The 13133-nt window shown below is 37.5% G+C and overlaps 1 protein-coding gene across 3 annotated transcripts in view; it reads left to right on the top strand.

Annotated features, from left to right (window-relative positions):
- The window catches only part of Polr3g (RNA polymerase III subunit G), a 38080-nt gene that overhangs the window by 532 nt on the left and 24415 nt on the right, over positions 1 to 13133 (top strand). For all 3 annotated transcript variants that reach the window (XM_026408780.2, XM_077796217.1, XM_026408781.2), the window contains exons 2-3: positions 9169 to 9315; positions 12921 to 13050. In XM_026408780.2, the coding sequence (XP_026264565.1) occupies positions 9199 to 9315; positions 12921 to 13050 (247 nt within the window). In that variant the 5' untranslated portion in view covers positions 9169 to 9198. The remainder of the gene's footprint in view (positions 1 to 9168; positions 9316 to 12920; positions 13051 to 13133) is intronic.

Genomic DNA, 13133 nt, shown 5'->3' on the forward strand with positions numbered 1-13133 from the left:
CATGGGAAGGAAGGTTGTTAATATGATTTTTCTTTTAAAAAATGAAATTCTATATACCATTCCATTTCGGAGAGGTTCGTTGTCCTCTCTTGGAAGAGAGTAAAGAAAGTTGGTAGAAAAGCTCAATTAAGGAAAGGTGTAGTACCTTCTGAGGACGGGAAAAGTGGATAATGACTGGGTGTGGCCTCGTCAGCCACACAAATCAGCTCCTCTTACTAACTTCTGGTCCAGGTCCCCCCCCCCCCCCCCCCCCCCGCCTGCTTTTGAAACATCTACTTAGTCTGCAGAAATTCTCTTGAGAACTTGACTAACCTCCTTGCTTAGACGGGGGAAAAAGTAATAAAGACCCATGAGAAGCATTATAAAACATAATTATACAAACATTTATTGGGGCAACTAATAATAAGCCTGGGTGGAAAGAAAGGTGTACTGTCCTTCCCTACATTCCCAAAGTCTTTGGTGGGGGATGTGGCCCGAGTATTTTGCTAATCTAGGTAGAGGTTATCCAGTTACTCAGCTGGTGACTAAGCACAAGTCCCTGAGCTAGATGATGTGTGAACAGAATTTTGTGAAAAGATCATGATCTGGATTCTCAAGAATTTGAGGGAAACTATTATTTGTACATAAACCCTTGCAATGTAAGGCAGTATGTGATATGTATCACAGAAGAAGTAAAAATGAGGTGCTGTAAAGAAACAGAAGAAGGGACTGTTGAGGAGTGGGATTTGTGATGTCAGGGCCTTTTCAACAGAGAAATACAGTGCTCTCTGTAGTGAGGTATTCTTCCTCTGGACTGGAGGGGACCACTAGAGGTGAAATGGAACAAATTCTGTACTAGGATATGAGCTCAGCAGTAAGTCTACGCATAGTTATTTGACGTTTGCCAGACTCTGCTTAGCCATGGGCATAAAAAGGTGAATAAGTCTCCAAGGAGGCCTTCACATTTACAGTCCCTCTGTATCCACTTCAGCATGGATATTCTTTCATACTTCTGTGCATGGGCTCTTTCCCTCACTTTTGTCAGGTTTTTGTTCAAATATTAATGAATACGACAGAAGTTCTTCAGCTACCCTTTCCACAGTAGCATCCATGTTTCCTGCTTTACTTTTCTTCACCTACTTAGCACTTCCTGACATTTTCTAGGATTTTTTTTTTTTTTTTTTTTTTTTGCCATTTCCCATACTGGGCTCTGAGCTCCATGAGAGCAAATATTTTATTTTGTTCACTACTATATTCCTAATACACAGAAGATGACTTGACACAGAGAATGTGCAATAAAGACGTGGTGAATAGATGTTGAGACTCTCCCTGGGAAGACAGTCTAGGATCAACAATTACAACATGATTATAAAAAGGACCAAACAAGGAGGGTAGTACTTGGGAAGCCCAGTGAAAAGAGGGATAGGGTAGAGGAAATGGTCACAAGGTGTCATTTGCATGATATCTTAAAAGATGCTAGGGCTTGTTGAGGTGGATGTGGTAGGAAAGGCACTCTAGGCAGAACACTGCATGCAAAAGCTGGCATAGCTAGTGTATGATGCATGTGGTAAGAGGCAGAAAGTTAGACTTCAAAGCTCTGTTGATTAAGGAGAATGACATGACAATATTTGTATTCTAGAAAGATTACTGGAGAGTGCATTGAAAGGGGGTGTCTGGCCATGGGAAGTTTATTTGTTATATTTTAGAGGTCTAGATGAGAGATGCTGAGGGCCTACAGTAAAGCAGAGGTGACAGAAAGGGAACAAAGAAGAGAGAATAAACAGCAAGTAATCATCTACTATTAGATGAGATCAAAGGTGATAGGGCCAGAGCAGGAATGACCATCAGCCTCCTGACTGGAGCAGTTTAGGAGGCATTCATGGGAAAGATACTGAGACCTAACTTTCACTGCTCTAGGTCCATCTGTTTGTATATTTATTCAACTATAGCTATTATGTAAAGGAACTGTGTATGACATGGGAAATAGTGCATTTTAGTCACAGCCATAACTCATAAGATTTTAGAGATGGGACCATTTCAGAGATAACTCATTCTCTGCCAAGAGGTGGTTTTTATAGTGACTAGAATGGAGTTTTATATTCAGCTCTTGGTTATTTGAACTGTACCCATTTTCAAGCCTTTCAGAACAAATTCTGAGCAGGAATTTTCAGGAGGTATCCTGAAATGAAAGAATGCTGCTGATTTCACATTTTAAAATTGAGTCTGTTTTGCAGTTACTAATTCACTTCATTGATAAAAGACACTTCTGGGATTAAAAAGGTTTTCAACAAGCTTAGACATGTGCTTCAGGCAGCATAATATAGATTAAGGGGCAATGAAAAGGTTTCCTGAGGCTTTAACTTATTCCTGCCTTTGATAGAAATTAATTTTGTTTCCTTAGATTATCAGATAACCTTACTTTCCTTGTCTACAAAATGGAAGTTTTAATCTGCCATCCTTTTAAATTTAGTTTACACATTGTAATATTCTGGGTTGCTTGAAAACCAGTGCCTAAACTCTGCCTTTAAGAGGTTCCGCTTTTATTGTTCTGGAGTGAAGCCCATGGCTGTTGTGTTTTGTTCTGTGAACTTTGAAGTTCAGGAAAATTTTAAACGGCTTGATAGTAAGCTGATTGAATTGTACTTCCATGGGAAGATTTTCTCATCAAATTATTTAACATAAATAAATAGATTGGGAAGGCTTCACATTAATTGAGGAGAAATTGTTGTATGTAAATCATTATACTAAACAGCGAGGGATATAAAATCTCCACTCTTAATATAGTTGAAGAAACCAACAACAAAAAAACATGAACATTTCTCCTTTGGAAAAGGCCCATTTAGTATCCCCCCCCCCCAGAATTGAGGAGTCTATCAATATATATCACTTCAATTTTTAAAAACCCATTCATTTTAAAAGAAGATCTTGCTCAGATCAAGGTGAGATGAAATGACTTGTGGATGTTGAGGACCCAGTGTTTTCACCTTATGCTGGGTGTTAAGGTAAAAAGGGATGTATCCAGACAGGGAGGAAGGAGAGGCAGATTGCAGTGAAGAGACTGAGAGTCTAGATAGAATGACAGATTAGAGAGTCAGAAGGATAGATTGCAACCATCTTTAAAAATCCCTGAATACTTAGGGGCTTTGAATTTAATTCACCAGCCAAGAGGGAAGATGAAATGAGTAGCATAATCAAAGCTGTGCTGTAGGATAAATAATGTGGATGAATTAATTAAAAGAAACAGGTATACTACAAAGTTTGCAGTTAATCAGAAATGGGATGGGAAAGGGCTGAGCTGGATTATGGTAGAGAAATTACAAACAAAGAGACATTTTGAAGGAAACAAATAGGTGGTTGATGTATGGCTTACTTGCACTGTGCCTGGAATTCTCCATATTGGTTGAGTAATACCTCAAATTGGGCTATTTGAAGTAGAAGGATTGAATAATGAGGAAATAGAGAAAGATGTTAAAAACCCCTTCATTCAGCAAATTTGGCAGGATGAAAAAAAGGAACAAGGCAGTGGATGAAGCAATATAAAGGATTTTGAAGAGTTATCCTTAGGCCTTACCTGTGGGGCATTTCTTCCATGATTCAGTACCAGTATCCAGCAACTGCTACTCAAATCTGCAAGGGAAGAAAATGAATTAAACACCTGCAAGACTAGAAGCACTGACTCATGATGACCAAACTAAAAAGTTGTATTTGTAGCCAGAATGCGGTGTAATTACTAAGGGTGTCTCAAGAGCTAGGATTGGGTTTTCTGCCAATGGCAGAACATTGACTAATGATACCAATTTATACACCCAAATTTATATACTCAACTTATATACCCAAAGATTGCTTGATAAAAGCAATGATAGCTCATATACTTTATTTTTAGAGTGATTTTCCAAATTATTTCCCAGGACCTCACTTCTGAAGATACCAGTTTACTAAATTTGAAAACCTGAGGATCCCCTAGCCTTCTGTATGTCCTCCAGTTAAATTCTCATGTTCTCAAATTAATTCTCATGTTCAGACAAGTTTGGTAAACTTTACCTAGAATTGTTCTTAATCTTTAATTAATGGCAGATTCTGGACTGGAACACAGCCCAGTGGTCTTGACCATGCCTGTTAGGTTCCTACAGCTGTTTTTTATGGTGAAAGTGTGAACCCTCTGTTCACCAGTTTTGTACTTAAAAGACCTGATTTCTGTAGGCTCAGCATATGCTTTAGTGACTCAGCAATTGAAACAAGGCTATTTGGATATTTTTTCTCTTTAATGTGAACAGTTGGAATGACCTTGTTTATTAATATGAGTTTGCTGTATGAACTTTGTTTCAAGGTAACTAAATAGTGGATAAGGGAAATTAATCCTTGGTAGAATTATAAGTAATAAAACAAGAAGAATAAGAAAAAGTTTATATCACCATATTGCTATTCGTACTGGAGTAGTGGATCTAGGATCTAGTAGTGGATTTAGGGGCTGCTGAATTCATTAGGTGAAAATAGATGGCCACCTTATAGTAAATGAAACACATCAATAGCACCTGACCCACTAACCACCTTAGTCATAACCAAAAAAGACTTCATGTGCAGCTTGGTGCAATGCAGTAGGAAAACTAAATGTCTCTTTTAAGTGTTCTTAAGGAAGAAAAAAAAAGACTCTGAGTAAGCATCTAGTCTACTGTTTATTGGAAATCCTGTGAATAGAGGAGTACATTAAGCCATATCTCTAGTATGCAATCTTTCAAATCTAGAATAAGGGAAGTTGTCACTATTCGCAAATTGTAGTCTATAAACCAGCAACATTGATATCTCTGTGAGATTTTGGTTAAAATGCAAATTATCAGGCCAACTGAACGAGAATCCGCATTTTAACAAGACTCCTAAATAATTTGCTTGTATCAAGTTTGAGAAGCATCATACATGACAATGACTTCATTTCTTCCATAAATAAATGGTAAGGATAAAAAGGGACAGAAACGGGCTTAGTGTAGATCTCTTGCCTAGCACATGCAAGGCTCTGGGTTCGATCCTCAGCACCACATAAAAGTAAATAAATAAAATAAAGTTATTGTGTCCAACTCCAACTAAAAAATATTTCTTTTTTAAAAAAGGGACAGGAACTCTTAACTGTTGATAGGAAATTTAAAAGATGTGTTCATCAATTGTCATGGTGGATGTTTTGTATCTTGACTTACAGTAACTATAAAAACATTTATTTGATAACAGGAAATTGAAATACTGATTGTATATAAGAGGATAGTAAGGAATTATTATAAAATTTTACATGATATTATTTTAAAAGCCTTTACCTCAGAGAAGATGCATAATGAAGAGTTTTTAAAAATTTGATTCATGGGAATGGAAGAGTATGAAAATTAGTCATTATTAATTGTTGAAGTTGAATGATATGGTATATTAGTCATCTTTTTGTCATGGTGACTGAATACCTAAAAAAAAAAAAAAAACTTTAAAGGAAGAAAACTTTATTTTGGCCCATGGTTTCATAGGTTTCAGTCCAGTGGCAACAAGTGATACCATTGATTCTGAGACTGGTAAGACAGAGCATCCTAGCGGGAGGATGTGGTAGAGCATAGCTGCTTACCTTATGGAAGCTAGGAAGCAGGAAGAGAGAGGAAGAGCCTGGGGACAAGAAATAGTTCCCAAGGGCACATCCCCAAGGACTCACTCCTTTCAACTAGATCCCACCTCCTACAGTCTCCACCATCTCCCAATAATCCATTCAGCTATAAATTCTTCAATGGATTATTCTTTGATGAGGTTTTTTATAATCCAACCACTTCTCAAAAGCCTTATCTCTGAATATTGGATACCTTCAATACATGAGCCTTTGGGGGACATTTCAGATCCAAATTATAACAGGTAGGTACTTGGGAGTTTATTGCACTCTTTTTCCTACTTACATGTGTATTCATAGTATGGTAAAATTAAGTAAAAAGGCATGGAGTTGTACTTTACAATGAGAATAGCAAAGATAAAATCATCTTTTAATATTCAAGCAATTATGAAGGAAAACTCTCAAATATGGAGGCATTAAGGATGACTTTAGAAAATATACAATGGAAAATTATATCTGAAAATGTTCTCACTACCACATGCATCATATCAAACCAAATGCCATCCTACTTGAGTAATTCTCAGAAAAGAAGAAACAAGATTTCGTCAGAGAAGGATATTGAATATATGTCTTGATTTTGAGTAGTTGGACCCTTAAATGTATGAGGACATTAAAAGTGCAGCTCATTGAGTTAAGTCAGCTTTTTCACTTCTGTGACCAGAAAGACCTGACAAGAACAATTAGAGGAGGCAAAGTTTATTTGGGGGCTCTTGGTATCAGAGGTCCAAGTTAATAGATGGCTGATTCCCTTCCCTGTTCAAGGAGAGACAGCACATCATGGTGCAAGGGCGTGGCAGAGGAAAGTGGCTCAGGACATCACATCAGGAAGCAGAAAGGGATAGAGGAAGTTCTTACCAGGGACAAACTATAAAACTCAAAGGCATGCCCCCCACCCCACCCAGGGACCCACCTTCGCCAGCCATATCCTACATGCCTACAGTTAACACTTAGTCTCTATTGAGGAGTTAATGCACTGATTAGGTTAAGCCTTTTATAACCCTGTCATCTCTAAAGTTTCTGGCATTGTCTCACACATGAGCTTTGGGGGGACACCTCATATCTAAGGCTTAACACCTTGGTATTGCTGTTCCCTTGCAAATGTGTTAAAAAGTCAGGCATCACATTCTGAATTCTGTTAGATTTATAACAGTTATTTCACTTTTAGGCTCATTTCTTTAAATCTAGATAATCTGTATGATTTCAATTTCAAAGATGGAACCTATAAAGTAAGTGATCCTACAGGTATATTTTAACTTTGCTACTACTTAGTAGCTAAGACTTCCACCAGAGAAGTTTTCACATAGCAGTTTTCCTATGTATTAGAATTGCCTAGAAAAGTTTTGAAGCTATTCTTGCCCCAAGAGGTCATGATTTGATTGTTTCAGTTCAGTGGTTCATGAACTTTAGTATGCATAAGAACTACCTAGAGGGTTTTTTTTTGGGGGGGGGGTACCGAGAATTGAACTCGGGGCACTCAACCACTGAGCCACATCACAAGCCCTATTTCATATTTTATTTAGAGACAGGATCTCACCAAGTTGTTTAGCACCTCACTTTTGCTGAGGCTGGCTTTGAACTCAGGATCCTCTTGCCTCAGCCTCCAGAGCTGCTGGGATTACATGTGCACATCCCCATGCCCAGTACTTAGAGGGTTTTTAAAAACACAGATACAAACTTAAAACACCAAGTGTTTGTAACTTCTAATTTTCTGGGATTTTCATTCTAGCTTTGGCTTAACTCTCATGGTTTCATGCATTGCCCTCCCAGGAGCTACACTCAATGAGTCTGACTCTGGGACACATTGCCTGTCCTTATAGGCCTTCCTTTGAAATCTCGATTCAAGCCTCCATTATTCTTTCATTCCTTCATGCCTACAACACCAGCATCACATGGACAACACCAGGTGTGCCACTAGCTCAAGCAGTAGTGGACTCCTTGGATCATAGCAGCAGTAGCCTCTGGGTGCCACGGCAACTGACAATGATGAAACTAATCCTGGGAAAACAACTTTTTAGGCAGTCCTATGGAAGCAGGGTACTCCTGCCATCACTTCTCAAAACAAAGTCTTTCAAACAAGTTTTCACTTTTACATACTTGAGCCTGGGATGAGTGGGACTTGCTGATTCCCAAGATGCCATCAAGGCCACTTTCCTGTTGTCTCCAGGCAAAGTACTTGATTTCTCTTCAGTGGCACTAATGTCTTCAGCAACCATAACTTCCTTGAACCAAATTTTACATGGGCTTTTCTAGCTAAAATGCAAGTTTTTCCAAATGTTTCTTCTCTGCTTTCTACTTGTGATTACCACAGTAAACCTGGCTAAAAGTAGCCAGCAATACAAATGCTACTCTCTGAATTGAAATTTCTCCACCAGATAAACTAGTTCATCACCTTTAAACCCAGCCTCACATAAAACCTCAGGATATAAAAAAAAATGTTGATATGTTCTTTACCAGAATGTACATGAATAGCCTCTAATCCAGTTCCCAGAAGAGTCCTTATTCCCCTCTGGAACCCTACGAGCACACTCTTTATTGTCTCCATTCACATCAGTATTCTGGTCTTCTGAGCCCACACCAGCCGTAAGGCTTCTTTAGCCTGCATCTCTAAACATTTCCAAAATCCTCTCATAAACTATCTCTACAGGTTTCTGAACCACATGGTCAGGATCGTCACAGCAATGATTAACCCCAGTTCTTGGTATCGATTTTGTTATTAGCTTTTCCTCACTGTGGCCCCAGACACCTGACAAGAACAATTTAGAAGAGGAAAGATTAATTTTGGCTCATAATTTTGGAGGTTTCAATCCATGATCGTCTGGAAGGCTCCATTACTTGGGACCTGAGTTGAGACAGAACATTATGGCAGAAGGGAATGGTGGAGGAAAGCTGCTCAGGTCATGGTAGCCACAAAGCAGAGAGTAGGTGGGCAGAGACAAGAATCCCAAGGCCATGCCCCCAGTGCCCTACTTCCACTAATCATGCCCCACTTGCCGATAGTTTCCATTCTCTTCAAGTGTCCATTCAGCTCTCAGTGGATTAATCCATTGATGGGGTCAGAGCCAATCCCTTTCCCAAAGCCTCACTGGACATTGCTGCATTGGGGACCAAGCCTTTGATGCATGAGGTTTTGGGGGACATTCCAGATCTATACCATAGAAAGAGTCTTCAAGTGGATAGGATAAAAACAAGACAACCTCTCCTCATCAGCGCAAACTTTTCTTGTCTCCACTTTTTACATGTATCTGAGAATCTGTTGCCAAACCACAGAGACAGAATTGCATTGATGGGTTGTGCAGGCCCAGGGTATGCACAGGACATTCAGGACTTCGGTGCTGGAATTGAGGCCATCATCATCTCACCTGAAAACTGTAACTGGACATGAAGGGTTCAGCCATCAGTTTTGCATATTTGTTTTTCTACAGATTTGCTAATTTTTTTTTAAATCAGCCATTCTATATAGGGGTGGAGTTCTGCTGCATTTTGCTTTAAAATGTTGGTTTCTTTCTTTCTTTCTTTTTTTTGGTATGATCTGGTAAATCTTAACCATTAATTGTGTCTTTTAGCTTGCCATTCTTGTAGCATAACTAGTTCTGATGGCTGGGAATAAAGGAAGAGGTCGTGCTGCCTATACCTTTAATATTGAGGCTGTTGGATTTAGCAGAGGTGAAAAGTTACCTGATGTAGTGTTGAAACCACCTCCACTATTTCCTGTAAGTACCTTATAGCTGAATTCTCAATGTGTAATTTTTCATGTTTCAGAGAAAATTAAAATTCTGTTAGGGTTTGAATATATAACAGCATTAAGATATCCTCAAGTATAAGAAAGTAAAATAGTGTGTTTTACTTACCTTTAATTTAGCTATTCATTTGTTCTTCCCTAAACCTTTTCTAATTTTCCAATTGCTTTTTGTTGTAGATGGACAAGATACCTTTATTTTATTTATTTATTTTTATGTGGTGCTGAGGATTGAACCCAGTGCCCATGCATGCTAGGCAAGTGCTCTACCGCTGAGCTACAACCCCAGTCCCCAGTTGCTTTGTTAAATCTTTTTTGTTTTTGTTTTCTGATACTGGGGATTGAACCCAAGGTACTTTGCCACCGAGTTAAAACCTTTTTTTTTTCCCCCTTCACATTATTATTTTGAGACAGAATCTCACTAAGTTGCTAAGGGTCTTCCTAAGTTGTTGGCTGGCTTTGAACTTGTGATTTTCCTGCTTTAATCTCCCTAGTCACTGGGATTACAGACACACATCATCATGCCCAGTTTATGTTGCTTTCTTAAAATAATGAAAACAAGGGGCTGGGGATGCAGCTCAAGCGGTAGTGCGCTCACCTGGCATGCGTGGGGCGCTGGGTTCCATCCTCGGGACCACATAAAATAAAATAAAGATGTTGTGTCCACCGAAAACTAAAAAATAAATATTAAAAAATCCTCTCGCTAAAAATAAATAAATAAATGAATGAATGAATGAATGAATAAATAAATAAAATAGTGAAAACAAAACTGTATATTTGTTTCTATCAATATGCTAAGTACTGTGTGAACCAAGAAAGAATTATTTTCTAATTTTTGTATCTTCTATTTTTATTATTGATGTATTCTAATTATCAAAATAATATTTTAAAATGTCAGGTTAGGTTTTACAATGGTTTCCATTCTATGATGCTTTCATCTAACAATTTTCTTCATTTCTTGTATTTATAGAATGTAATTTTGCTCCTTAGTATACCATTTGTCCTTTTCTTCCCACTGAAATTTTCTTTTTGATGGTTGTGTTCGTTATTTTCCTGTTTTACTAAAGTCATTTTGAGTTTTGCTAGTTTCTCTAAATATGTATGTTAGTGTTCCTTTTAAATTTAGTGCTTATGTTGCAAGCTTAACTGGCTTCGTGTCTAGTGTTTTAACTTTATATCTAGCTTAAGATATAAGTTCACATTTCCAGATGTGCATGTGCTGTGGTTTAAAAGGTAGAATTCATAATTAACCACATGCCCTTTGCTTCATGAATCTTTTCCAATTTCTAGTGGAAAAATCCTTTATTAGAGGATTTATATGCTCACATAAGGAGTCTCTGCTTTTTGCTCTTGATATTTTGTCTTTTTGATAGTGAATATAGCCTAAATTCATTAGACAAATATCTTAGGGGTATAGGCATAATGTCCCTTTAACAGGGGTTTCTTTTAAAACAAGCTCTTCTTAGCTGGGTATGATAGTGCATGCCTATTATCCCAGAGACTCAAGTCTCAGGCAGGAGAAACATAATAAATAAGTTCAAGGTTGGCCTGGGAAACACAGGGAGACCCTGTCTCAATAAAAAAAAAAAAATTAAAAGGAATGGAAATGTAGCTAATTGGTAGAGCATCTAGGGTCAATCCCCAGTACCTCAATCAGTCAAACAAACAAACAAGCTCTGTTCCATGTGTGAAGAGATTACTTCTGAATACAAGGAATGTTAGTACTTGATGGTGTTTTATACTCAGAGTAAACTTAAAATTCCTTGATGTTGGTTCAAAGGCTTTGCCTGTCTGGCTTTTCTCATATCTTTCCAACCCCCTCCTACCACTCTTTCTCATTCTGTTATCTCTTCTGGCCTTCTTGTTCTCTGATGTCTTTGTCCCTGCTGGTTCCCTGTATGGAATATCTGTTCTCCAATCTTTGCATGAATGGCTTGCTGATCTTATCCATATCTCTACTCTAATGTGACTTCTCCAAGAGGCCATGCATGCTTCCTTGTGTAGATCAACCATCTCTAACCTTCACGCACTCTTGTCATCTTTCCTCTGACTTCCTTCATGTATTTGTCATTTATCACTAACTGAAACTGTATCTCACCTCATTGTATTACTTGCTTATTGTGTGTTTCTTCCCTGGAATATAAATTCCATTTGAGCAGGGGCTTTCACTACTTCCTCATTGTATCACCTATTTTCTTTCTTTTTTTTTTTATTGATTGTTCAAAACATTACAGAGCTCATGATATATCATCTTTCATACATTTGACTCAATTGGGTTTTGAACTCCCATTTTTACCCCAAATACAAATTGCAGAATCACATCGGTTACACACTCACATTTTTACATAATGGCATATTAGTGACTGTTGTATTCTGCTACCATTCCTATCCCCTACTATCCCCCCCTCCCCTCCCCTCCCATCTTCCCTCTCTACCTCCTTTGCTGTTGTTCAATTCTCTCCCCCCCCTTTTTTTTATTGATTGTTCAAAACATTACAGAGCTCATGATATATCATCTTTCATACATTTGACTCTTCTAACCATGTCTGGTTTATATAGGTATTCATGAAATAGTTGTAGAATGAATGAATGAATGCATTCCAAATCAAACATATGTACTGTATCCTTATTCTCTGAAATTAAAAAAAAATGTCTTTGCCATGTATGCTGGGAACTCACTTTTCAATGAATCTATATGTCCAATTATATATACCTACACATATATGTGCATGTGTGTCTATGTGTATGTGGAATATTTAAAAATCAAAATGTGTCCAAAGTCCTCTTTTGCCATTTACTCATTATATGGGCTTCAAAACTATTTATTTCTTCATTTTTTCATTGTACAAAAGGAAATACTTGTAATACTTTGAGAGAATGAGTGTTGAATTTTTGTATTATTTTTAATTTTTTTTATTTTTGGTAGTAGGGATAGAACCGATGGGTGCTTTACCATTGAGCTATGTCCCCACCCCTTTTTCTTTTTTATATTGAGACAGGGTCTCATTAAGTTGGTGAAGGGCCTTGCTAAGTTGCCGAGGGTGGATTTGAACTTGAAATCATCCTGCCTCAGCCTCCCAAGTCACTGGAATTACAGGCATGCACCACCACACTCGACTGAATGTTGAATATTGAGATTATCCTGTTTATAATAACTACTTGTTAAATGATAATTGCTATTATTTATATATGTATTCTTATGCTATTGCTCCCGCCAATTACGTCATCAATAGTTGAGATTAATAGAAACTAGAGCAGTTTCTCCCATATAGGTGCCTTGATTTTTAAGCTATGGAATCACATTGTTTGATAGACAACATAACAAAATGATTTTCAGTGTAATTTTTAGGGTCAATTAAAAAAATTATGCTCCTTTCATACCTCTAAAATAAGAATAAAGTAGGAATGGCCAAAAGATAAATAGATTATGGAAGCTCAACATCTTTTAATTGCAAAAGTTATTGCCTATAAAACACATACCTGTAAAATTAAATAAAATTGACATTCTCCAGAATGTAGATGAAAGAGATGTTAAATATTTAACTTACTAAAAACACCTTTGTTTCCTAATTAAAACAGGATACAGATTATAAACCAGTGCCACTGAAAACAGGAGAAGGGGAAGATTATATGCTGGCCTTGAAACAGGAATTGAGAGAAACAATGAAAAGAATGCCTTATTTTATTGAAACACCTGAAGAAAAACAAGGTGTGTGTGAGTCTGTTTCATGTTGTGATTTAATGACTGGATAAACAATGCCTAAGTATAAAATATGTGATCATTTAATGCAA

Source organism: Urocitellus parryii, chromosome 1 (assembly GCF_045843805.1).
Source record: "Urocitellus parryii isolate mUroPar1 chromosome 1, mUroPar1.hap1, whole genome shotgun sequence".
NCBI classification, from domain to species: Eukaryota; Metazoa; Chordata; class Mammalia; order Rodentia; family Sciuridae; genus Urocitellus; species Urocitellus parryii.